This window comes from Gadus macrocephalus, chromosome 17 (assembly GCF_031168955.1).
Source record: "Gadus macrocephalus chromosome 17, ASM3116895v1".
NCBI classification, from domain to species: domain Eukaryota; kingdom Metazoa; phylum Chordata; class Actinopteri; order Gadiformes; family Gadidae; genus Gadus; species Gadus macrocephalus.
In genome coordinates this window covers 237,413-264,094 of record NC_082398.1, presented here as the reverse complement: position 1 = coordinate 264,094, position 26,682 = coordinate 237,413, and the positions used below count along the sequence as shown (strand labels likewise).

At 48.7% G+C, this 26,682-nt stretch overlaps 1 protein-coding gene across 1 annotated transcript; it reads left to right on the top strand.

The window, feature by feature from the left end:
• On the top strand, nucleotides 1-26,682 carry ache (acetylcholinesterase). Its single transcript, XM_060076923.1, is given in 10 exon segments — nucleotides 1-314; nucleotides 9,825-10,075; nucleotides 10,077-10,314; nucleotides 12,714-12,937; nucleotides 13,431-13,691; nucleotides 16,811-17,033; nucleotides 18,374-18,613; nucleotides 19,992-20,184; nucleotides 20,281-20,459; nucleotides 23,359-26,682. Coding segments are annotated over 9 exon segments (1,875 nt in total). The 5' UTR covers nucleotides 1-314; nucleotides 9,825-9,880; the 3' UTR covers nucleotides 23,481-26,682.

The window sequence follows — 26,682 nt, the reverse complement described above, 5'->3', positions numbered from 1 at the left end:
GAATGTTGGCATTGGCACTCCTCTCGCGAGAGTCTCGCATTGACTAGTTTATTGTGGTCGGAGTCTCGCGTGAGGAGTGTTATTTAGCTTCTCGTCGTCTCCTCTATCAACACTCAATAGGGTCCAGCGGTACGCATGTTCACATCGCTCTCCGGCATTATTCGTATTATTAAGTAAACCCTTAAGGTGAGCCTCTCTCTGCGGTAGTAGCTAGGGGGTCCTCCCGTCGTTCTGCCGGCAGCCCACGGACACGAAGAGAAGAGACGAGAGACGAGGAGGAAAACGGCGAGTCATCAGCTCCCATAAGACACCAGGTAAACTACTACAGGTCTACAGCCTACTGTGGAAGACCTTCTGTCAGACCTACTGTTAGACCTACTGTCAGAGACCTACGGTTAGTACCTACTGTTAGTCCTACCGTTACTGTTAGACCTACTGTTGGAGACTTACTGTTAGTCCTACTGTTAGAGACATACTGTCAGACCTACTGTGGAAGACCTTCTGTCAGACCTACTGTTAGACCTACTGTCAGAGACCTACGGTTAGTACCTACTGTTAGTCCTACCGTTACTGTTAGACCTACTGTTAGAGACTTACTGTTAGTCCTACTGTTAGAGACATACTGTCAGACCTACTGTTAGTTAGACCTACTGCTAGTCCTACTGTTAGACCTACTGTTAGTTAGACCTACTGTTAGTCCTACTGGTAGTCCTACTGTTAGACCTACTGTTAGTTAGTCCTACTGTTAGTCCTACTGGTGGTCCTACTGTTAGACCTACTGTTAGTCCTGCTGTTAGACCTACTGTTTCTCTAGGGTTGACCCATCAGTCTTCATACCTTGAGGACTAGGAGTATCTTAACGAGTGTGATGTGACCTGCTAATCATTTTAATTGACTATGTATTGGTATATGAATATACTAATATATGAATGTGTTAATACTGCGGTACATATCATGCTAAATGCCCGCTGCGCCATGAGACCGATGGACTGGTTAACCTGTCTCTGGGCCGCTAGTCAGCAGCTGATGATGACGAGTTTAACGGGCCTCACGTCCTGGTACCTACTGGTACCTACAGTCCTGGTACCTACTGGTCCTTACTGGTACCTACAGTCCTGGTACCTACTGGTACCTACAGTCCTGGTACCTACTGGTCCTTACTGGTACCTACAGTCCTGGTACCTACTGGTACCTACAGTCCTGGTACCTACTGGTCCTTACTGGTATCTACAGTCCTGGTACCTACTGGTATCTACAGTCCTGGTACCTACTGGTACCTACAGTCCTGGTGCCTACTGGTACCTACTGGTATCTACAGTCCTGGTGCCTACTGGTACCTACCGTCCTGGTCCCTACAGGTACCTACTGCTGGTACATACAGTCCTGGTACCACTGACTAGCCGCTGATAACTAGCCACTGGCTAGCTGCCTTCACTGCAGTCCTGATGATGAAACAAACAAACAATTGATGGTTATAGTGGCGCTGAAGTTTTTTAAACTTGGTGATGGGCCTTATATGATCCTCAACCACGTTTCCATTTCATTTTCTCATTGTTAGTAAAAATAAGACCATTTTGAGAAATCTGGTGGAAAATATATATTTGACAATATTTTCACAAAATGTGCCTTTTTGTCTAGATGAAGATATGTGGCCTTTAACTAGATATGGAACAGCTGTAATCGGCTATATCTCCTAGTGCGACAATGAACGATATTACTGTGTGTGTGTGTGTGTGTGTGTGTGTGTGTGTGTGTGTGTGTGTGTGTGTGTGTGTGTGTGTGTGTGTGTGTGTGTGTGTGTGTGTGTGTGTGTGTGTGTGTGTGTGTGTGGGGTGAAATGAGCAAAAGCCCAAGCTGAATATTCCAACAATTTTTCCTCTGCTCGTCAAAGTGTCAGTGGGCCGAGGGGGTGGGGGGGGGCTGTGTGTGTGTGTGTGTGTGTGTGTGGGGCTCTTTCGTGTGTGCATGAGTTGATTTAGCTGCAGACCACTAAACGGGTAATCGAATCATGAAGCAGCAACCAAAGCAACGCTATATATTTATTTATATGTATAGATTGCTAAGATATAGTAATATAGATAGGGATAGGTTGTGTGCGTGTGCGTACCTACTGGTATGTATAGATTATCCTTTTATATTTTGTGTATTATTGCACACAATAATTGAATATACTGTGTAAGCTTAGTGTTTATGGCAATATGAAATGTGTTCTTATGATGACCTGTGATATATTATATATCTGATATGATTATGAATAAGCAGGCACACCGTCCTATGAAGTCACCACATTACATTTTTAATTTATATTTAATAATTTGGCAGACTATAGGTCTTGTGATAAGTTTACGAGGACCACACAGCCCTCTTCACAAGAATGCTCATATACATATCATATACAGTCTGTCCTTAGAATATCATGTGTTTAACACTAGTAAAATGCTATTCAACTGGTTGGATGTTTCGGATGTAACTTCTGTTTGGGAAAAACAGGACATTTCTTTGTCATGAAAGTCAATAAATTGTCAATAAATCTATTTCAAGAGCAGTAGAGGCTGATTCTGGGCTTATGTTATTTATTATGGTCATCGCTGTTCTCCTATTGCTAACCCTAACGTATAGCTAACCCTAACCATATAGCTTACCATATAGCGAACCCTTATCATATAGCTAACCATATAGCTAACCCTAACCATGTAGCTAACACTAACCATATAGCTTACCATATACCGAACCCTTATCATATAGCTAACCATATAGCTAACCCTAACCATATAGCTAACACTAACCATATAGCTTACCATATAGCGAACCCTTATCATATAGCTAACCATATAGCTAAAACTAACCATATAGCTAACCCTACCCATATAGCTTACCATATAGCTAACCCTAACCATATAGCTAACACTAACCATATAGCTAACCCTAACCATATAGCTAACACTAACCATATAGCTAACCCTACCCATATAGCTAACCCTAACCATATAGCTAACACTAACCATATAGCTAACCCTAACCATATAGCTTACCATATAGCTAACCCTAACCATATAGCTAACCCTAACCGTATAGCTCACAATATAGCTAACCCTAACCGTATAGCTTACAATATAGCTAACCCTAACCATATAGCTTACCATATAGCTAACCCATACCATATAGCTAACCCTAACCATATAGCTAACCCTTACCATATAGCTAACCCTTACCATATAGCTTACCATATAGCTAACCCTAACCATATAGCTTACAATTTAGCTAACCCTAACCATATAGCTAACCCTAACCATATAGCTAACCCTAACCATATAGCTAACCATAAAGCTAACCCTAACCATATAGCTAACCCATACCATATTGCTAACGCTAACCCTACATCCCAAAATGCATTCCTGTTCCTAAATGAGTTTGGTGCCTCTCCTCGGCCGGGCAGCTGTCTGTCTGGTATAAATAAATCAACCAGAGCCCCCTCAGCTGCACATCCACCGCCTCCTGCTCCACCTCCACCGCCTCCACCTCCACCGCCTCCTGCTCCACCTCCACCGCCTCCTGCTCCACCTCCACCTCCACTGCCTCCTGCTCCACCTCCACCGCCTCACCTCCACCTTCTCACCTCCACCTCCTCCTGCTCCACCTCCACCGCCTCACCTCCACCTTCTCACCTCCACCGCCTCCTGCTCCACCTCCACCGCTTCCTGCTCCACCTCCACCGCCTCCTGCTTCACCTCCAGCCCACCACCTCCACCCCTCCACGCCTCCTGCTCCACCTCCTCCTGCTCCACCTCCACCTCCTCCTGCTCCACCTCTTCACCTCCACCTCCACCGCCTCCTGCTCCACCTACACCGCCTCCTGCTCCACCTCCACCGCCTCCTGCTCCACCTCCACCTCCTCCTGCTCCACCTCCACCTCCTCCTCCTCCTCCTGCTCCACCTCTTCACCTCCACCGCCTCCTGCTCCACCTCCACCGCCTCCTGCTCCGCCTCCACCGCCTTCTGCTCCACCTCCGAGTATCCCTTAGCTAATCTGATTGGCTGTTGTAAGGCTAGCTAACTCCTCCCCCTAGCCCTGATTGGTTCCCCCAGTGTTTGGGTTGTGATTGATCTAACCGGGGGCGGGGCCAGACTGATCTTCAGAAGAACCTGAAACCAGACGCCTGACCTCCAGATGGTCCAGTTGTTGGGGCCTTCATATCTAGTCACCCTAAGAATTACACTGGTTAGGGTAAGGGTTAGTATGATGCTGGTTGGGGTTAGTATAATGCTGGTTGGGGTTAGTATGATGCTGGTTAGGGTTAGTATAATGCTGGTTGGGGTTAGTATGATGCTGGTTGGGGTTAGTATAATGCTGGTTGGGGTTAGTATAATGCTGGTTGGGGTTAGTATAATGCTGGTTGGGGTTAGTATAATGCTGGTTGGGGTTAGTATGATGCTGTTTAGGGTTAGTATGATGCTGGTTGGGGTTAGTATAATGCTGGTTGGGGTTAGTATGATGCTGGTTGGGGTTAGTATAATGCTGGTTGGGGTTAGTATGATGCTGTTTAGGGTTAGTATGATGCTGGTTGGGGTTAGTATGATGCTGGTTAGGGTTAGTATAATGCTGGTTAGGGTTAGTATAATGCTGGTTGGGGTTAGTATGATGCTGGTTGGGGTTAGTATAATGCTGGTTGGGGTTAGTATAATGCTGGTTGGGGTTAGTATGATGCTGGTTGGGGTTAGTATGATGCTGGTTAGGGTTAGTATGATGCTGGTTGGGGTTAGTATGATGCTGGTTGGGGTTAGTATGATGCTGGTTGGGGTTAGTATGATGCTGGTTAGGGTTAGTATAATGCTGGTTAGGGTTAGTATGATGCTGGTTGGGGTTAGTATGATGCTGGTTGGGGTTAGTATGATGCTGGTTGGGGTTAGTATGATGCTGGTTAGGGTTAGTATAATGCTGGTTAGGGTTAGTATGATGCTGGTCGGGGTTAGTATAATGCTGGTCGGGGTTAGTATGATGCTGGTTGGGGTTAGTATGATGCTGGTTGGGGTTAGTATGATGCTGGTTGGGGTTAGTATGATGCTGGTTGGGGTTAGTATAATGCTGGTTGGGGTTAGTATGATGCTGGTTGGGGTTAGTATGATGCTGGTTGGGGTTAGTATGATGCTGGTTGGGGTTAGTATGATGCTGGTTGGGGTTAGTATGATGCTGGTTGGGGTTAGTATGATGCTGGTTGGGGTTAGTATGATGCTGGTTGGGGTTAGTATGATGCTGGTTGGGGTTAGTATGATGCTGGTTGGGGTTAGTATGATGCTGGTCGGGGTTAGTATGATGCTGGTCGGGGTTAGTATAATGCTGGTTGGGGTTAGTATGATGCTGGTCGGGGTTAGTATAATGCTGTCCAAAGTTGTTTTAATGTAAATCAAAAGCATTGCTAAAAATGCAGAAATGTAAAATGAATTGAACTGAATAATCTGAATAGTAGTAATGGACTGGTAGTAGTAGTAGTAACTGAAGTAGTAGTAGTAGCTGTAGTTGTTCTAGTAGTAGTAATTCATAAGGTTCACGTGACGTCGCTGTAGCTTTGCGGCGCCATCTTGACGGCCGATCCCACCCACTGACCCACTGGTTTCAGTGATAACTCAGCGCCTACGACCACAATCCAACAATGAGGATGCACTCTTTTATTCTCTTTAGTGCAGGTAATGAAAGGTTCTGAAAGATGGCATATCCATGTAGCTTACTAATGAATAAAATGCATTAAAAAAACGCTGACATATGACCCACTATGTTCTGCTCCATATACCCAATGTTGACATCGTCCCAGCCAAAGAGTATTGGTATTAATACCTCATTCATTGTCCAAAATAATCCATAATAATTCAAATCGGGTTTTGTTGTGGGTACAAAATGAATCTTGAAGAAAACTCGTCCTAAGCGTCCCCGGCGAAATGATCGTCTATGATTTGATGACTGATTTCCACGATCAATGATAGTAACCCACCACAAACTGTTCACAAGAAGTCACAAATATATAGTACTTAACTTTGCCCTCATCAGATAAAGATTATTGGTGGCCAAGTGCCTCACTTTAGCGTCCTTCACCCATCCAGCCACAGTATATTGGTAGGCATCAGTGCTCTTGCACGCTTTCAAGATATCTCCACTGTATGGGGAGGGGTTGTGGACTAAATAAATATATATGTCATGAAGATTGATTTGAGGCAAGCATACTAATGGACAAAAAAAAAAAAATAGGGATAACAAATAAGGATCGGAGCCTAAAATCGATAATATCCGTCTCTCTCTAACATTCAGATGAGCGGTGTGGGCGGCCATACTTGGCGAGATCGGTCGTGCAAATGGCGGCGTTCCAGAAAACGTGACGTAGATGAACCGTATGAATAGTAGCAGAAGTAGTAATAGTAGTAGTAGCTGAAGTAATAGTGGTACTAGCTGCATAAACAATATGCCTTCTGAAGGTATGGTATTGATTGATGTTTGTAGAAAGATTTATATGAATCCCACCATTTTTCTACTTAAATCAGCCGAAATTGTTTGTACTCGCCTAATGCTCATTTTCTAGCTCACCTAATGCTCATTTTAGTCCAATTGGGCGGGAAAAACGGCCCAATCAGGCCACACTACCTGCTCGTCTCCGAGGTCTAACCTCAACGTAAATCAATGACACCAAATGAAAATAAGCCGACCTGGAACTTAAACTATGATTCTCGAAATTCTGTTTCCAGGTTATTGAAGATACAAGTGTGTTGGTTCGTTAAACCTTTGAACGAAGGTTAACGATACAATTTTGACCAAGTTACAAAGTCTGAAGTAGTAAGTGTCAGAGAATGGTAAAAAAATATATTTTTTAAGTAGAATATCTTAAAGTATAAAATATTTAAAAATTCTGAAAAGTAGCGCTTTATACCGTGTGTATACTCCAAATTGGAATGGAGTCTCTAGGTGAAAAAATTAGGAAGGAGATAGGTCCCAAAGTTTGTAGAGATAATAAAGAAGACAAAATAAAACTTAGTTGAGCGCAGCATGCAGCACTCATCAAAATAGTCCTATCCCCTCTTATCTTTTATTTAATTATTCACATAAAATAAAAATTCAGTTTGAATCAATCAGTGTCTGTGATGTTCAGCTCGTAGGTTAAAACCAATCAAAGCTTTTGGACAAAATAACAAAATATTGGAACAGATTAACCAAAATCATCAAACAAGAAATAGCAGAACAGAAATCCACCAGACTGGGTACCCCCAGCTCATTCTGCCGGCGATTTGAGTTCGCCCTGCAGAAGGTGGAAAAGAGCAATACAATTCTTTCTGCTTCCAATATGCTTTTGCGGGAGCAAATCACCAAGCTGGCTTGCTCCCCTGGCGCGCTATTGGCTGGTTTAACACAATGACGACAGCGAAGCGACGGCAAGCAGCCAATTGCGTACAGAGTCATTTGAAATAGGCCGTTGATCAAGCCTCTTGTGCTGAAGATGACGGCAGCTCTGGGGATAGCCAGGCTAGGGATTCACTGCTCCAGCTCATAACAGTTCAATATTTTGCTTCTGAGAGTTTGATATAGTTTTACATTTCAGCTCATCAACGCAGTTGTTCCGCAGACGAACAGTCTCTGTTTAATTCAGTGACGCTTTGCATTAGTTCTCTTTGGTGGTAAGGGTCAGAGAGTGTGTATTTGTGTTCACTGTGTGGGGGGGTTCAGTGTGAGGGGGTGTTCACTGTGGGGGGTGTTCAGTGTGTTCACTGTGGGGGGTGTTCAGTGTGTTCACTGTGGGGGGTGTTCAGTGTGTTCACTGTGGGGGGTGTTCAGTGTGTTCACTGTGGGGGGTGTTCACTGTGGGGGGTGTTCACTGTGGGGGGTGTTCAGTGTGTTCACTGTGGGGGGTGTTCACTGTGGGGGGTGTTCACTGTGGGGGGTGTTCAATGTGGGCGTGTGTTTAGTGTGTGTTTAGGGTGATCAGTGTGTGTTTAGGGTGTGTCCAGTGTGTGTTTAGGGTGTGTCCAGTGTGTGTTCAGTGTGTGGAGGGGCTCTCTCTGTTCCCCGAGTGTGGAACAGAGAGAGAGGTGACAGGTCTAAAATAGATCTCTCGTACCAGGAAGAGGGCCCTGTTCAGAAATAGTAACACACACACACACACACACACACACACACACACACACACACACACACACACACACACACACACACACACACACACACACACACACACACACACACACACACACACACACACACACACACAGCCTGCGCTGGCCCGGTTCTAATCCGGTCTCCATGGTAACTATACATTGCAAAACATAAACATTGTCCTCAGAACTTCCTTGGGGTGTTCCCGTCCTGCCAAAGACCTCCACCAAAACATGCTTGGTCTCTCTCACCCTGACTCTGACCGGACCCTAACTCTAGACTAGAGCGGGGAACCTCATTCATTAGTCCACTGCATGTTTAGACTAGAGTTAACAGGGGCAGAGTTAGTCACGTTAGTCCACTGCATGTTTAGACTAGAGTTAACAGGGGCAGAGTTAGTCACGTTAGTCCACTGCATGTTTAGACTAGAGTTAACAGGGGCAGAGTTAGTCACGTTAGTCCACTGCATGTTTAGACTAGAGTTAACAGGGGCAGAGTTAGTCACGTTAGTCCACTGCATGTTTAGACTAGAGTTAACAGGGGCAGAGTTAGTCACGTTAGTCCACTGCATGTTTAGACTAGAGTTAACAGGGGCAGAGTTAGTCACGTTAGTCCACTGCATGTTTAGACTAGAGTTAACAGGGGCAGAGTTAGTCACGTTAGTCCACTGCATGTTTAGACTAGAGTTAACAGGGGCAGAGTTAGTCACGTTAGTCCACTGCATGTTTAGACTAGAGTTAACAGGGGCAGAGTTAGTCACGTTAGTCCACTGCATGTTTAGACTAGAGTTAACAGGGGCACAGTTAGTCACGTTAGTCCACTGCATGTTTAGAACATGTGACCCCTTTATGCTGCTAGCATTGATCATGCAGATATTAACATAATTTATCTCTCGTCATGGTTTCTATTACGTTATATTTTCTTTAAATAATTTGTTATTAATAACTGAAAGCTGTAGTACCCAATAATAAAATAAAAACCCATATTGCCCTAAATAATATAAATTATATTTATAATATATAAGTAGTTTCTATCTCTGTTCCTCATCTTATTTGTGCACTTGATTTATCCTGGTCTGTCTCTCACATCTGTTCTCTATCACACTCCACCTAACTACATTTCTCTCTCTGCCTCTCTCTCTCTCTCTCTCTCTCTCCCCACCCCCCCCCTCTCTCTCTCTCTCTCTCTCCCACTCTCCTCTCTCTCTCTCTCTCTCTCTCTGCCTCTCTCTCTCACTCTCTCTCTCCACCCCCCCCCTCTCTCTCTCTCTCTCTCTCCCACTCTCTCTCTCTCTCTCTCTCTCTCTCTCTCTCTCTTCTCTCTCTCTCTCTCTCTCTCTGCCTCTCTCTCTCTCTGCCTCTCTCTCTCTCTCTCTCTCTGCCTTCCTCTCTCTCTCTCCACCCCACCCCCCCCTCTCTCTCTCTCTCTCTCTCTCTCTCTCCTCCCCCCCCCCTCTCTCTCTCTCTCTCTCTCTCTCTCTCTCTCTCTCTCTCTCTCTCTCTCTCTCTCTCTCTCTCTCTGCCTCTCTCTCTCTCTCTCTCTCTCCCTCTCTCCACCCCCCCCCTCTCTCTCTCTCCCTCCCCCCCCCCCCCTCTCTCTCTCTCTCTCTCTCTCTCTCTCTCTCTCTCTCTCTCTCTCTCTCTCTCTCTCTCTCCACCCCCCCCTCTCTCTCTCTCTCTTCCCCCCCCCCCTCCAGGAGGTGAGCTCCCAGGCGGTCCACGAGGAGTCTAGGAGCCCCAGCAGAGCCCCACCATGCCGTCCCTCCTGCTGCGAGCCCTCCCCCCTCTGCTTCTCTGGGTGCTGCTGTCCCCGTCCGCCCTCTCCCAGGGCGACGGCGACCTGGTGGTGGCCACCAAGGCGGGCCGGGTGCGCGGGGTGCGGTTGCCCGTGCTGGAACGGAGCTACGTCACCTCCTTCCTAGGCGTGCCCTTCGCCGAGCCGCCCACAGGGCCGGCGCCGGTTCCGTGCGCCTGAGCCCAAGCGGTCGTGGGGGGGCGTGCACGAGGCCAACGCCTACCCCGCCGCCTGCTACCAGTTCGTGGACACCTCGTACCCCGGCTTCCAGGGCAGCGAGATGTGGAACCCCAACAGGGAGATGAACGAGGACTGCCTGTACCTCAACGTCTGGGTCCCGTCCTCGCCACGCCCCCACAACCTCACTGTCATGGTGTGGATCTACGGGGGAGGTGATCAGAACCCCACAGTACATCCCAGTAACATCCCAGTAACCTCCCAGTAACGCCACAGTACATCCCAGTAACATCCCAGTAACACCACAACAACACCACAGTACATCCCAGTAACACCACAGTACATCCCAGTAACATCCCAGTAACACCACAACAACACCACAGTACATCCCAGTAACACCACAGTACATCCCAGTAACATCCCAGTAACGCCACAGTACATCCCAGTAACATCCCAGTAACACCCCAGTAACACCACAGTACACCCCAGTAACATCCCAGTAACATCCCAACAACACCACAGTAACATCCCAGTAACACCACAGTACATCCCAGTAACACCACAACAACACCACAGTAACATCCCAGTAACATCCCAGTAACACCACAGTACACCACAGTACATCCCAGTAACACCACAGTAACATCCCAGTAACACCACAGTACATCCCAGTAACACCACAGTAACATCCCAGTAACACCACAGTAACATCCCAGTAACACCACAGTACACCCCAGTAACATCCCAGTAACACCACAACAACACCACAGTAACACCCCAGTAACACCACAGTAACATCCCAGTAACACCACAGTAACATCCCAGTAACACCACAGTAACATCCCAGTAACACCACAGTAACATCCCAGTAACACCACAACAACACCACAGTAACATCCCAGTAACACCACAGTAACATCCCAGTAACACCACAGTACATCCCAGTAACATCCCAGTAACACCACAGTAACATCCCAGTAACACCACAACAACACCACAGTAACATCCCAGTAACACCACAGTAACATCCCAGTAACACCACAGTACATCCCAGTCACATACAGCAACATTAGGTCCATAACATTGTGCCCCAGCACCACTGGATCCTGTTGGGGGGATGGAGGTAGGGGTCCACCCAGTGGAAGGGACCCCGACGCTGGCAGGCCGTGCACACTGTGGTCGTCTAGTGATCAGACGTCATGTACACCTCCAGGGTCCAAGGACCATAAAGGATCCAAACTCTTGTAATTGGTGACACAAGTGGTTCTGATTCTGATTAAACCGACTCTGGGGGAAAGGGGCCATTTTCTAATGAAGTCAAATTCAGATTCAGCATTTAATTAAGCAGTAAAAAAGGTTTTAATGTGCATCTCCCGATTTCTATATTGTGATTTCTGTAACCAAAGATGATGTACAAATCAGGTTATTGTATGAAGTACAATAACCTGACACAGTACAATAGTGACACTCCAAGGTTCTGCACTACGAGTAGTGAGGCATGCGGTGACTCTTAGGTTCTAGAGGAGTGAGACATGAGGTGACTCTAAGGTTCTAGAGGAGTGAGACATGAGGTGACTCTAAGGTTCTAGAGGAGTGAGACATGAGGTGACTCTTAGGTTCTAGAGGAGAAGACATGAGGTGACTCTTAGGTTCTAGAGGAGTGAGACATGAGGTGACTAAGGTTCTAGAGGAGTGAGGCCTGCGGTGACTCTTAAGGTTCTAGAGGAGTGAGACATGAGGTGACTCTAAGGTTCTAGAGGAGTGAGGCCTGCGGTGACTCTAAGGTTCTAGAGGAGTGAGGCCTGCGGTGACTCTTAGGTTCTAGAGGAGTGAGACATGAGTTGACTCTAAGGTTCTAGAGGAGTGAGGCCTGCGGTGACTCTTAGGTTCTAGAGGAGTGAGGCCTGCGGTGACTCTAAGGTTCTAGAGGAGTGAGGCCTGCGGTGACTCTAAGGTTCTAGAGGAGTGAGGCCTGCGGTGACTCTAAGGTTCTAGAGGAGTGAGGCCTGCGGTGACTCTTAGGTTCTAGAGGAGTGAGACATGAGGTGACTCTAAGGTTCTAGAGGAGTGAGGCCTGCGGTGACTCTAAGGTTCTAGAGGAGTGAGGCCTGCGGTGACTCTTAGGTTCTAGAGAAGTGAGGCCTGCGGTGACTCTTAGGTTCTAGAGGAGTGAGGCCTGCGGTGACTCTAAGGTTCTAGAGGAGTGAGGCCTGCGGTGACTAAGGTTCTAGAGGAGTGAGGCCTGCGGTGACTCTAAGGTTCTAGAGGAGTGAGGCCTGCGGTGACTCTAAGGTTCTAGAGGAGTGAGGCCTGCGGTGACTCTAAGGTTCTAGAGGAGTGAGACATGAGGTGACTCTCAGGTTCTAGAGGAGTGAGGCCTGCGGTGACTCTTAGGTTCTAGAGGAGTGAGGCCTGCGGTGACTCTTAGGTTCTAGAGGAGTGGGGCATGCGGTGACTCTTAGGTTCTAGAGAAGTGAGGCCTGCGGTGACTCTTAGGTTCTAGAGGAGTGAGGCCTGCGGTGACTCTTAGGTTCTAGAGGAGTGAGGCCTGCGGTGACTCTAAGGTTCTCTAAGGTTAGGTTCTGTTTGGTTCTGACTCTGTCCTTATCCTCAGGGTTCTACAGCGGTTCTTCGTCCCTGGACGTGTATGACGGCCGGTATCTGGCCCACAGCGAGACGGTCATCGTGGTTTCCATGAACTACCGGATCGGAGCGTTCGGCTTCCTGGCTTTGCACGGCTCCTCGGAGGCCCCGGGCAACGTGGGGCTGCTGGACCAGAGGATGGCTCTGCAGTGGGTGCAGGACAACATCCACCTCTTTGGTGGGAACCCCAAGCAGGTGAGAGCCCCACAGGTGGTACCCCAACAGGTTAGGGTTATACCCCAACAGGTGATACCCCAACAGGTGGTACCCCAACAGGTGGTACCCCAACGGGTGGTACCCCCACAGGTGGTACCCCAACAGGTGGTACCCCCACAGGTGGTACCCCAACAGGTGATACCCCCAACAGGTGGTACCCCAACGGGTGGTACCCCAAGCAGGTGATAACCCCAAGCAGGTGATAGCCCCAACAGGTGATAGCCCCCAACAGGTGATAGCCCAACAGGTGATAGCCCAACAGGTGATAGCCCAACAGGTGGTACCCCAACAGGTGGTACCCCAACAGGTGATAGCCACCCTAAAATGACCCAGACTTGCCACTCACCACTACTTTGTGACTCATCACCTGTAAGATCCACATCCAGGATCCCGTTGTGATTGGCCCTCCAGCCGGCGGAGGGGTGGACCTTGCGGTCGTGTCTCCTGACTGTCGCCGTCTCCTCCTCCCCAGGTCACCATCTTTGGTGAGAGTGCGGGCGGTGCGTCGGTGGGCTTCCACCTGCTCTCCCCGGACAGCCGGGCCACCTTCACGCGGGCCATCCTGCAGAGCGGCGTGCCCAACTGCCCCTGGGCGTCGGTCAGCGCGTCGGAGGCCCGGAGGCGGGCGCTGCTGCTGGCCAAGCTGGTGGGCTGCAGCGGGGGCAACGACACAGAGCTGGTGGACTGCCTGCGCAACAAGCCCCCCCAGGAGCTCATCGACCAGGAGTGGCAGGTACCCTACACCACCTCTAGCAGCTACACCTCCGCCTCCCGTGGCAGCTACACCACCTCCTATAGACCAGGAGTGGCAGGTACCCTACACCACCTCTAGCAGCTACACCTCCGCCTCCCGTGGCAGCTACACCACCTCCTATAGACCAGGAGTGGCAGGTACACTACACCCCCTCTAGCAGCTACACCACCACCACCTATAGCAGCTACACCACCTCCTATAGACCAGGAGTGGCAGGTACACTACACCACCTCTAGCAGCTACACCTCCGCCTCCCGTGGCAGCTACACCACCTCCCATAGCAGCTACACCACCTCCCATAGCAGCTATACCACCACCACCCATAGCAGCTACACCACCTCCCATAGCAGCTATACCACCTCCACCTATAGCAGCTACACCACCTCCCATAGCAGCTATACCACCACCACCTATAGCAGCTACACCACCTCCCATAGCAGCTATACCACCACCACCTATAGCAGCTACACCACCTCCCATAGCAGCTATACCACCACCACCTATAGCAGCTACACCACCTCCCATAGCAGCTATACCACCACCACCTATAGCAGCTACACCACCTCCCATAGCAGCTACACCACCTCCCATAGCAGCTATACCACCACCACCTATAGCAGCTACACCACCTCCCATAGCAGCTACACCACCACCACCTATAGCAGCTACACCACCTCCCATAGCAGCTATACCACCACCACCTATAGCAGCTACACCACCTCCCATAGCAGCTATACCACCACCACCTATAGCAGCTACACCACCTCCCATAGCAGCTATACCACCACCACCTATAGCAGCTACACCACCTCCCATAGCAGCTATACCACCACCTCCCATAGCAGCTATACCACCTCCCATAGCAGCTATACCACCACCACCTATAGCAGCTACACCACCTCCCATAGCAGCTACACCACCACCACCTATAGCAGCTACACCACCTCCCATAGCAGCTACACCACCACCACCTATAGCAGCTACACCACCTCCCATAGCAGCTATACCACCACCACCTATAGCAGCTACACCACCTCCCATAGCAGCTATACCACCACCACCTATAGCAGCTACACCACCTCCCATAGCAGCTACACCACCACCTCCCATAGCAGCTACACCACCTCCCATAGTAGCTACACCACCTCCCATAGCAGCTATACCACCACCACCTATAGCAGCTACACCACCTCCCATAGCAGCTATACCACCACCACCTATAGCAGCTACACCACCTCCCATAGCAGCTACACCACCTCCCATAGTAGCTACACCACCTCCCATAGCAGCTATACCACCACCACCTATAGCAGCTACACCACCTCCCATAGTAGCTACACCACCTCCCATAGCAGCTATACCACCTCCCATAGCAGCTACACCACCACCACCTATAGCAGCTACACCACCTCCCATAGCAGCTACACCACCACCACCTATAGCAGCTACACCACCTCCCATAGCAGCTATACCACCACCACCTATAGCAGCTACACCACCTCCCATAGCAGCTACACCACCTCCCATAGCAGCTACACCACCTCCTATAGCAGCTACACCACCTCCCATAGCAGCTATACCACCACCACCTATAGCAGCTACACCACCTCCCATAGCAGCTACACCACCACCACCTATAGCAGCTACACCACCTCCCATAGCAGCTATACCACCACCACCTATAGCAGCTACACCACCTCCCATAGCAGCTACACCACCTCCCATAGCAGCTACACCACCTCCTATAGCAGCTACACCACCTCCCATAGCAGCTATACCACCACCACCTATAGCAGCTACACCACCTCCCATAGCAGCTATACCACCACCACCTATAGCAGCTACACCACCTCCCATAGCAGCTACACCACCACCACCTATAGCAGCTACACCACCTCCCATAGCAGCTATACCACCACCACCTATAGCAGCTACACCACCTCCCATAGCAGCTACACCACCTCCTATAGCACCTACTCACTCTCACCACAGAGAGTATAGTACTCTGATCTCACCACAGAGAGTATAGTACTCTGATCTCACCACAGAGAGTATAGTACTCTGATCTCACCACAGAGAGTATAGTACTCTGATCTCACCACAGAGAGTATAGTACTCTGATCTCACCACAGAGAGTATAGTACTCTGATCTCACCACAGAGAGTATAGTACTCTGATCTCACCACAGAGAGTATAGTCCTCTGATCTCACCACAGAGAGTATAGTACTCTGATCTCACCACAGAGAGTATAGTACTCTGATCTCACCACAGAGAGTATAGTACTCTGATCTCACCACAGAGAGTATAGTACTCTGATCTCACCACACAGAGTATAGTACTCTGATCTCACCACAGAGAGTATAGTACTCTGATCTCACCACAGAGAGTATAGTACTCTGATCTCACCACAGAGAGTATAGTACTCTGATCTCACCACAGAGAGTATAGTACTCTGATCTCACCACAGAGAGTATAGTACTCTGATCTCACCACACAGAGTATAGTACTCTGATCTCACCACAGAGAGTATAGTACTCTGATCTCACCACAGAGAGTATAGTACTCTGATCTCACCACAGATAGTATAGTACTCTGATCTTACCACAGAGAGTATAGTCCTCTTATCTCACCACAGAGAGTATAGTACTCTGATCTCACCACAGAGAGTATAGTACTCTGATCTCACCACAGAGAGTATAGTACTCTGATCTCACCACAGAGAGTATAGTACTCTGATCTCACCACACAGAGTATAGTACTCTGATCTCACCACAGAGAGTATAGTACTCTGATCTCACCACAGAGAGTATAGTACTCTGATCTCACCACAGAGAGTATAGTACTCTGATCTCACCACAGAGAGTATAGTACTCTGATCTCACCACAGAGAGTATAGTACTCTGATCTCACCACAGAGAGTATAGTACTCTGATCTCACCACAGAGAGTATAGTACTCTGATCTCACAACACAGAGTATAGTACTCTGATCTCACCACAGAGAGTATAGTACTCTGATCTCACCACAGAGAGTATAGCAGTCTGATCTCTATCGATCTCTATCGATCTATGTGTGTTGACTGGCCTGCGTTGTGCCAGGTGCTGCCCTGGTCCGCCCTGTTCCGCTTCTCCTTCGTGCCTGTGGTGGACGGGGTGGTGCTGCCTGACGCGCCCGAGGCCATGCTCAGCTCTGGGAACTTCAAGGACACGCAGATCCTGCTGGGGGTGAACCAGGATGAGGGCTCCTACTTCCTGCTCTATGGAGCACCCGGCTTCAGCAAGGACAACGAGAGCCTGATCTCCAGAGAGGACTTCATGCAAGGTACCGACATTAGTGCACCTCCTCACACACATCCTCACACCATGACTAGTGCACCTCCTCACACACATCCTCACACCATGACTAGTGCACCTCCTCACACACATCCTCACACCATGACTAGTGCACCTCCTCACACACACCCTCACACCATGACTAGTGCACCTCCTCACACACATCCTCACACCATGACTAGTGCACCTCCTCACACACATCCTCACACCATGACTAGTGCACCTCCTCACACACATCCTCACACCATGACTAGTGCACCTCCTCACACACATCCTCACACCATGACTAGTGCACCTCCTCACACACATCCTCACACCATGACTAGTGCACCTCCTCACACACATCCTCACACCATGACTAGTGCACCTCCTCACACACATCCTCACACCATGACTAGTGCACCTCCTCACACACATCCTCACACCATGACTAGTGCACCTCCTCACACACACCCTCACACCATGACTAGTGCACCTCCTCACACACATCCTCACACCATGACTAGTGCACCTCCTCACACACATCCTCACACCATGACTAGTGCACCTCCTCACACACATCCTCACACCATGACTAGTGCACCTCCTCACACACATCCTCACACCATGACTAGTGCACCTCCTCACACACATCCTCACACCATGACTAGTGCACCTCCTCACACACATCCTCACACCATGACTAGTGCACCTCCTCACACACACCCTCACACCATGACTAGTGCACCTCCTCACACACATCCTCACACCATGACTAGTGCACCTCCTCACACACATCCTCACACCATGACTAGTGCACCTCCTCACACACATCCTCACACCATGACTAGTGCACCTCCTCACACACATCCTCACACCATGACTAGTGCACCTCCTCACACACATCCTCACACCATGACTAGTGCACCTCCTCACACACATCCTCACACCATGACTAGTGCACCTCCTCACACACATCCTCACACCATGACTAGTGCACCTCCTCACACACATCCTCACACCATGACTAGTGCACCTCCTCACACACATCCTCACACCATGACTAGTGCACCTCCTCACACACATCCTCACACCATGACTAGTGCACCTCCTCACACACACCCTCACACCATGACTAGTGCACCTCCTCACACACATCCTCACACCATGACTAGTGCACCTCCTCACACACATCCTCACACCATGACTAGTGCACCTCCTCACACACATCCTCACACCATGACTAGTGCACCTCCTAGACCAGCTAAAACATTTTCGTTTTAGCTGGTCTATGTTAACCATCTGGGGTCTGCTTGGTGAGCTCTCCTCAGCATCCCTGTTCCCCCCCAGGCGTGAAGCTGAGCGTCCCCCATGCCAACGACATCGGGCTGGAGGCCGTGGTCCTCCAGTACACCGACTGGATAGACGAGAACAACGGCCTGAAGAACCGCGACGCCATGGACGACATCGTGGGCGACCACAACGTCATCTGCCCGCTGGCCTACTTTGCCCACACCTATGCTCAGTACAACGCGCTGCGCAGCAACCAGGGGGGCATCCCTGGGGCCGCGAACACTGGCAACTCCCAAGGTAGGCTCCCCTCTGGCTCCATCCCCTCTAACACGGCTCCCCTCTGGCTCCATCTTAACATGGCTCCCCTCTGGCTCCATCTTAACATGGCTCCCCTCTGGCTCCATCTTAACATGGCTCCCCTCTGGCTCCATCTTAACATGGCTCCCCTCTGGCTCCATCTTAACATGGCTCCCCTCTGGCTCCATCCCCTCTAACACGGCTCCCCTCTGGCTCCATCTTAACATGGCTCCCCTCTGGCTCCATCTTAACATGGCTCCCCTCTGGCTCCATCTTAACATGGCTCCCCTCTGGCTCCATCCCCTCTAACATGGCTCCCCTCTGGCTCCATCTTAACATGGCTCCCCTCTGGCTCCATCTTAACACGGCTCCCCTCTGGCTCCATCTTAACATGGCTCCCCTCTGGCTCCATCTTAACATGGCTCCCCTCTGGCTCCATCCCCTCTAACATGGCTCCCCTCTGGCTCCATCTTAACATGGCTCCCCTCTGGCTCCATCTTAACACGGCTCCCCTCTGGCTCCATCTTAACATGGCTCCCCTCTGGCTCCATCTTAACATGGCTCCCCTCTGGCTCCATCTTAACATGGCTCCCCTCTGGCTCCATCCCCTCTAACATGGCTCCCCTCTGGCTCCATCTTAACATGGCTCCCCTCTGGCTCCATCTTAACACGGCTCCCCTCTGGCTCCATCTTAACATGGCTCCCCTCTGGCTCCATCTTAACATGGCTCCCCTCTGGCTCCATCTTAACATGGCTCCCCTCTGGCTCCATCCCCTCTAACATGGCTCCCCTCTGGCTCCATCTTAACATGGCTCCCCTCTGGCTCCATCTTAACATGGCTCCCCTCTGGCTCCATCCCCTCTAACATGGCTCCCCTCTGGCTCCATCTTAACATGGCTCCCCTCTGGCTCCATCTTAACATGGCTCCCCTCTGGCTCCATCTTAACATGGCTCCCCTCTGGCTCCATCTTAACATGGCTCCCCTCTGGCTCCATCTTAACATGGCTCCCCTCTGGCTCCATCTTAACATGGCTCCCCTCTGGCTCCATCTTAACATGGCTCCCCTCTGGCTCCATCTTAACATGGCTCCCCTCTGGCTCCATCTTAACATGGCTCCCATCTGGCTCCATCTTAACATGGCTCCCCTCTGGCTCCATCTTAACATGGCTCCCCTCTGGCTCCATCTTAACATGGCTCCCCTCTGGCTCCATCTTAACATGGCTCCCCTCTGGCTCCATCCCCCCTAACATGGCTCCCCTCTGGCTCCATCTTAACATGGCTCCCCTCTGGCTCCATCCCCTCTAACACGGCTCCCCTCTGGCTCCATCTTAACATGGCTCCCCTCTGGCTCCATGAGATGACCCCTGTCTCCCCTCAGGTGGTGTCTACCTCTACCTGTTCGACCACCGTGCGTCGAACCTGGCCTGGCCGGAGTGGATGGGCGTCATCCACGGCTACGAGATCGAGTTTGTGTTCGGCCTTCCCCTGGAGAGGCGGCTGAACTACACCTCTGAGGAGGAGAAGCTCAGCCGTCGCATCATGAGGCACTGGGCCAACTTTGCCCGCACGGGGTGAGATGTTTCTACTGTTACATCATTACATTCACTATCCACGCTACTATAGTGACCTCCAGAAGACGTTTCCTCATGGACCTGTGTGGCCCTCAGGAACCCCAATGTGAACCATGAGGGGCCTGTGGACAGCAGGAAGCGCTGGCCAGCCTTCTCCCTCAGCGAGCAGAAGTACGTGGGTCTGAACACGGAGCCGCTGAAGATCCACAAGGGCCTGAGGAACCAGCTGTGTGCCTTCTGGAACCGCTTCCTGCCCCGCCTGCTCAACATCACCGGTCTGTGGCCCCTTAGCATGTTATAGACGACCCTCACATTAACATGTCATAGACGACCCTCACATTAACATGTCATAGACGACCCTCACATTAACATGTTACAGACGACCCTCACATTAACATGTCACAGACTACCCTCACATTAACATGTTATAGACGACCCTCACATTAACATGTTACAGACGACCCTCCCCTTAACATGTTACAGACGACCCTCCCCTTAGCATGTTATAGACGACCCTCACATTAACATGTCAGAGACGACCCTCACATTAACATGTCATAGACGACCCTCACATTAACATGTTACAGACGACCCTCACATTAACATGTCACAGACGACCCTCACATTAACATGTTATAGACGACCCTCACATTAACATGTTACAGACGACCCTCCCCTTAACATGTTACAGGCGACCCTCCCCTTAGCATGTTATAGACGACCCTCACATTAACATGTCAGAGACGACCATCACATTAACATGTCATAGACGACCCTCACATTAACATGTTACAGACGACCCTCACATTAACATGTCATAGACGACCCTCACATTAACATGTTACAGACGACCCTCACATTAACATGTCATAGACGACCCTCACATTAAAATGTCATAGACGACCCTCACATTAACATGTTACAGACGACCCTCACATTAACATGTTACAGACGACCCTCACATTAACATGTCATAGACGACCCTCACATTAATATGTCATAGACGACCCTCACATTAACATGTCATAGACGACCCTCACATTAAAATGTTACAGACGACCCTCACATTAACATGTTACAGACGACCCCCACATTAACATGTTACAGACGACCCTCACATTAACATGTCATAGACGACCCTCACATTAACATGTCATAGACGACCCTCACATTAACATGTTACAGACGACCCTCACATAAAAATGTTACAGACGACCCCCACTAGTTGGTTAAGACTAGTTGCTGATGCTGGCTGGTTGACGCTGGTTGGTTGACACTGGTTGGTTTACACAAGTTGGTTGACACAAGTTGGTTGACACAAGTTGGTTGACACAAGTTGGTTGACACTAGTTGGTTGACACTAGTTGGTTGACACTAGTTGCTGACACTGGTTGGTTGACACTAGTTGCTGACACTGGTTGGTTGACACTAGTTGCTGACACTGGTTGGTTGACACTAGTTGCTGACACTGGTTGGTTGACACTGGTTGGTTGACACTAGGGCTTTGACTTTTGGCCAAAAATCATATTCGAAGTTCGTTTGTTTATTAATATTAGTATTCGAATATATTCGAATATTTATTAATAATATTTTGACCATTAAATGCCTTCAGTAATACCTGGGCTGAATCCGAATACTTAGTACATACTATTTATGTTCAGTGTCCTACTTGACCGTACTACACTTGACAGTGTAGTACGGTCTACAGCTATGCGTAGAACGCCTAGAACGGTCTACAGCTATGCGTAGAACGCCTCTGAACTCTTCCGAACACCGCCGTAACTCCACCGGATGTTTGGAGATGACGTGTCTCCCCTCAGATGCCGGCAAAATTACCTTGATAAGTTACCTGTTTTCCGTCTTGTCATCGTTGCTATTAAATTAAAAATGTCTCTTTTTACTTAATTACTTACTTTACTTTTTTACTCTTTTTAATGTCTTTTTTTCGCCGCTTTCTAGGACGTCTTTCTAAGCCGCTGTTGGTAGTGTCGGGTCAGCCATCTCTTCTTCGTCCGTTACCAGACTCGTAGTCTGGTAACGTAGTGACCTACCGTTGTATACTGTGGCGGTAGTACGCATTCGGAAACGTTTTCCGTACTACACAATGCACACTGAGCATTCGGACGCGCTATATTTGTGGCGTACTACAAAATGCAGACTATAAGTATGAGTATTCGGATTCAGCCCTGAATTGGGCTTTGCGAGGTTTGTTTACAGGCGTTGCTATGGTTACCGGTCTTGCGTGTTCCAACGGTTTATTATGTTTCTAATAAATCGCTGTCTAATCAATACTTCATTCACTGCCTCTTCTGTGGTCATTACAATATTATGAATAGACTGCATGGGTTCTCCGACGTCTCTCCCTCTTGGCCTGCCCATAACAGGTTCGAATATTAAGGGCTGCCTAATATTCGTTCGAATTTTGATTTATTTTTTTGATATTCGAATTATATTCGAATCACGAAGTTCGAAGTCAAAGCCCTAGTTGACACTGGTTGGTTGACACTAGTTGCTGACACTAGTTGCTGACACTGGTTGGTTGACACTAGTTGGTTGACACTAGTTGGTTGACACTAGTTGCTGACACTGGTTGGTTGACACTAGTTGCTGACACTGGTTGGTTGACACTGGTTGGTTGACACTGGTTGGTTGACACTAGTTGCTGACACTAGTTGCTGACACTGGTTGGTTGACACTAGTTGGTTGACACTAGTTGGTTGACACTAGTTGGTTGACACTGGTTGGTTGACACTGGTTGGTTGACACTAGTTGCTGACACTAGTTGCTGACACTGGTTGGTTGACACTAGTTGGTTGACACTAGTTGGTTGACACTGGTTGGTTGACACTGGTTGGTTGACACTAGTTGCTGACACTGGTTGGTTGACACTGGTTGGTTGACACTGGTTGGTTGACACTGGTTGGTTGACACTAGTTGCTGACACTAGTTGCTGACACTGGTTGGTTGACACTGGTTGGTTGACACTAGTTGGTTGACACTAGTTGGTTGACACCGGTTAGTTGACACTAGTTGCTGACACTAGTTGGTTGACACTAGTTGGTTGACACTAGTTGGTTGACACCGGTTGGTTGACACTGGTTGGTTGACACTAGTTGCTGACACTAGCTGGTTGACACTAGTTGCTGACGGTGGTTGCCTCTGTCCTGTCTCCAGACAACATCGACGAGGCGGAGCGGCAGTGGAAGGTGGAGTTCCACCGCTGGTCGTCCTACATGATGCACTGGAAGAACCAGTTCGACCACTACAGCAAGCAGGAGCGCTGCAGCGACCTGTGAGCCCCAGGATGGGAGAGGACGGCCGCTTCCCTCCGCTCCAACGTTGACCACACAAAGCACTGTTGTTCTCATGTTATTTATTGATTTATTTATGTGGGTTTAGTTCTTCTCATTGACTCTGACCAGGATGTCTTGTATGTTTCTGTTGGTCATCACCGTGAAGGAAAGTCAATTACCTCTAATGTGTGTATGCGTGTGCGTGTGCGTGTGCGTGTGTGTGTGATTGGGAGAAAGATAAATGTCATGTGCGTCTAGGAAACACTGGTTAACTCTGAACATCACAGGAATCTATTTGATTTGACCTCACTGCCATTCTTTTCACAACACTACAGATTCATATTATATACTAAAATATACGGATGACCCTTTTTTATTAGCTTTAGGCAGCATTACCCTGGTACCGACAGAAGCATGTCCCCTGTATTGTGAGAAGCCTGCATGGGTGTGTGTGTGTGTGCTGTACTTAGGACTGCAGTGACCGTGAGAGCCTCAGATCAGTGTTAGTTTGTGTGCTGTCCTCTCTCTGGGCCGCTCTGAGGAGCCCAGGTGATGAATGGGATGTTTAGCTCTCTGGTGCCGTGGAAACCTGCCCACTCACTTCTTGGCTTCTGAATGTTAACAAACGGCGCTGTGAGCATGTGCAGTGCCTCGGGCGCCGTCGCTCCAGGCGTACGGGGGAGGTCCGGACGCTGGGAGGGTCTGAACCCGGCTGAGCAGACCTCTGGACCGGGAGGCTGAGTACCGATAGGGGGCGCTACGCTGTCCAGAGAGGGCAGGAGACCACGCCTCTGATCCTCCCTCCAGCCCCCGGTCCTACCAGAGGTTCTAGGTCTATAGATGTAGTTCTTTAGACTGCCCCATCGCGTGCTGGTCTGAAGTAGGTAGGTGCTGCTGGGGTCCAGGTGTCTGAACACCTGGCTCTGGGCGGGGCTCAGGGGGTGTTATTCTGGGCCCAGCGGTGAGAGGATGGACACAGAATGTGTATTTATTTAGTTATTGTGTGTTGTTGACCCGATATACTGGCTGATTGGAGCCCATTATAGATGGTGTGATTATTGTATTATTTAGCTGCTTGAAGTGATGTGAGGAACACCTACTACCCTATATCTACAGGCCGTATCCACGTGGAGTTTATATGTAGTAAAGGAAACTTCTATTTTTTCATGTTGCTCTTTCGTCAGCGCTGATCCGATCTGACTTCACTGACCTCAATGCTGACCTCCCCTCCTCCCCCCTCTCGCCCTGGGGGAGAGGGGGGAGGAGAGAGGATGGGAGGGGGCGAGCCGGTGGGAGGGGGGTCTCTGGGACTTCAGTCTCAGGCGGCGTCACTAAGGGCTCTGGCTGGCAAGGCGCAAAGACGCTCCATATTCCATTAGGCATTATGGCGGGAAAAAGACCTTGAACCCTTAACTCTATGGCCAGTGAAGACAAGCTTACGTTGTGTGCATTTGGAGCACTCTTTAACGCATCCATGTTTTGGAGACGTTAGTTTTTTAGGGTGTTTTCCGGTCGTTAGCCTAAAACAGACTAACGCTCTTTTGAAGGAAGATGGTATCTAAACATAACTGCTGCCATATAACTGCCCCCCTGCCCACATTTAACAGAAATCCTTATCTGAACGTAGTTTACCACTATGGATGCAACAAGAGGACTGTGATTTACTGCATGCCCAAGTTAACAAAAAGCAAGCAGTCATGTCTTTTTGCGGCTGCAGATGTTTAAAACTGGCAGCTGAAAATCAAATGAGGCGAGTTCGAAGACTGACTTTTGTTGGATTGAATAATGTCCCGTAACTTACTTTTCAGTTCCTCCAAGGTTTCCTAGTTTCTGGGAAAGTTTTGTGTCCAAACATCTTACTGACCTCGTTTTTCCTTTTCAAACTAGTGTGTACCCTTTAAAATGACCTGTAGTTTAAGAGATGCAGTCAGCTCCATACTGCTTGATACTTCCGTCGCTACATAGTGAATACTGTGGCTGTTCTGTCTTTACGTCGTGAGTACTTTGGCTGTTCTGTTTTGACATAGTGAATACTGTGGCTGTTCTGTCTTTACGTCGTGAATACTGTGGCTGTTCTGTCTTTACGTACTGAATACTGTGGCTGTTCTGTCTTTACGTCGTGAATACTGTGGCTGTTGCGTCTTTACGTACTGAATACTGTGGCTGTTCTGTCTTTACATAGTGAATACTGTGGCTGTTCCATCTTTACGTACTGAATACTGTGGCTGTTCTGTCTTTACGTACTGAATACTGTGGCTGTTCCATCTTTACGTACTGAATACTGTGGCTGTTCCGTCTTTACGTACTGAATACTGTGGCTGTTCTGTCTTTACGTACTGAATACTGTGGCTGTTCTGTCTTTACGTACTGAATACTGTGGCGTTGTGCAATATTTCCTGTCTGTGTGTGTCTGCCTGTTCTTAATGTCTGTCCCATTAGGTTCTGTGTTTGTGAGGCCATATTTACATCAACACTAAAAGGAATTTGAATCAGGTCACCAGGCATATGAAGAGCTTTAGAATGACCAATATGAGATTAAATAGCTTGACTGTATTGATTGGATATAAATTAAGACTAAAGTAAAGGCTGCATCTGTGGCTGATTGCAGTCCCAAGTGATGATGTCATCATTGAGTATGTGGTCGTGAGTGATGATGTCATCATTGAGTATGTGGTCGTGAGTGATGTCATCATTGAGTATGTGGTCGTGAGTGATGTCATCATTGAGTATGTGGTCGTGAGTGATGATGTCACCATTTCATATAGTAGAAACAATACTTTGCATGACCTACCAAATATACTAGAGATGTTGAATGTTATTTTCTGTCAAAAATAATAAATATGCTGATGTGTACTTGAATATAATGCCTGAAAATATAACATTAATATTTAGAGATGATATTTGCAATATTGCATAATGAAGTCATATATTTTATATTGCAATACCCTGATGAAGTAACTTTGACAAGAGGAAGATTGATAGTTTGTCTTTTAAAAGCAATATGTATAAACAAAACAATGTGCCATATATTACTAAACTGTCATTCTTCTTGTATAGTTTCTTTCTCAAGCAGTCTTGTCTTTGTCTATTAAAAACCACTAGTTACATAATGATGAAGACGTGTGTAGCAAGCAGTATGTACGTATGTTTGTATGGGCGACCCCTCAGCTAACCTCCAGCTACAGAAATAAAGACGCCTGCTTCA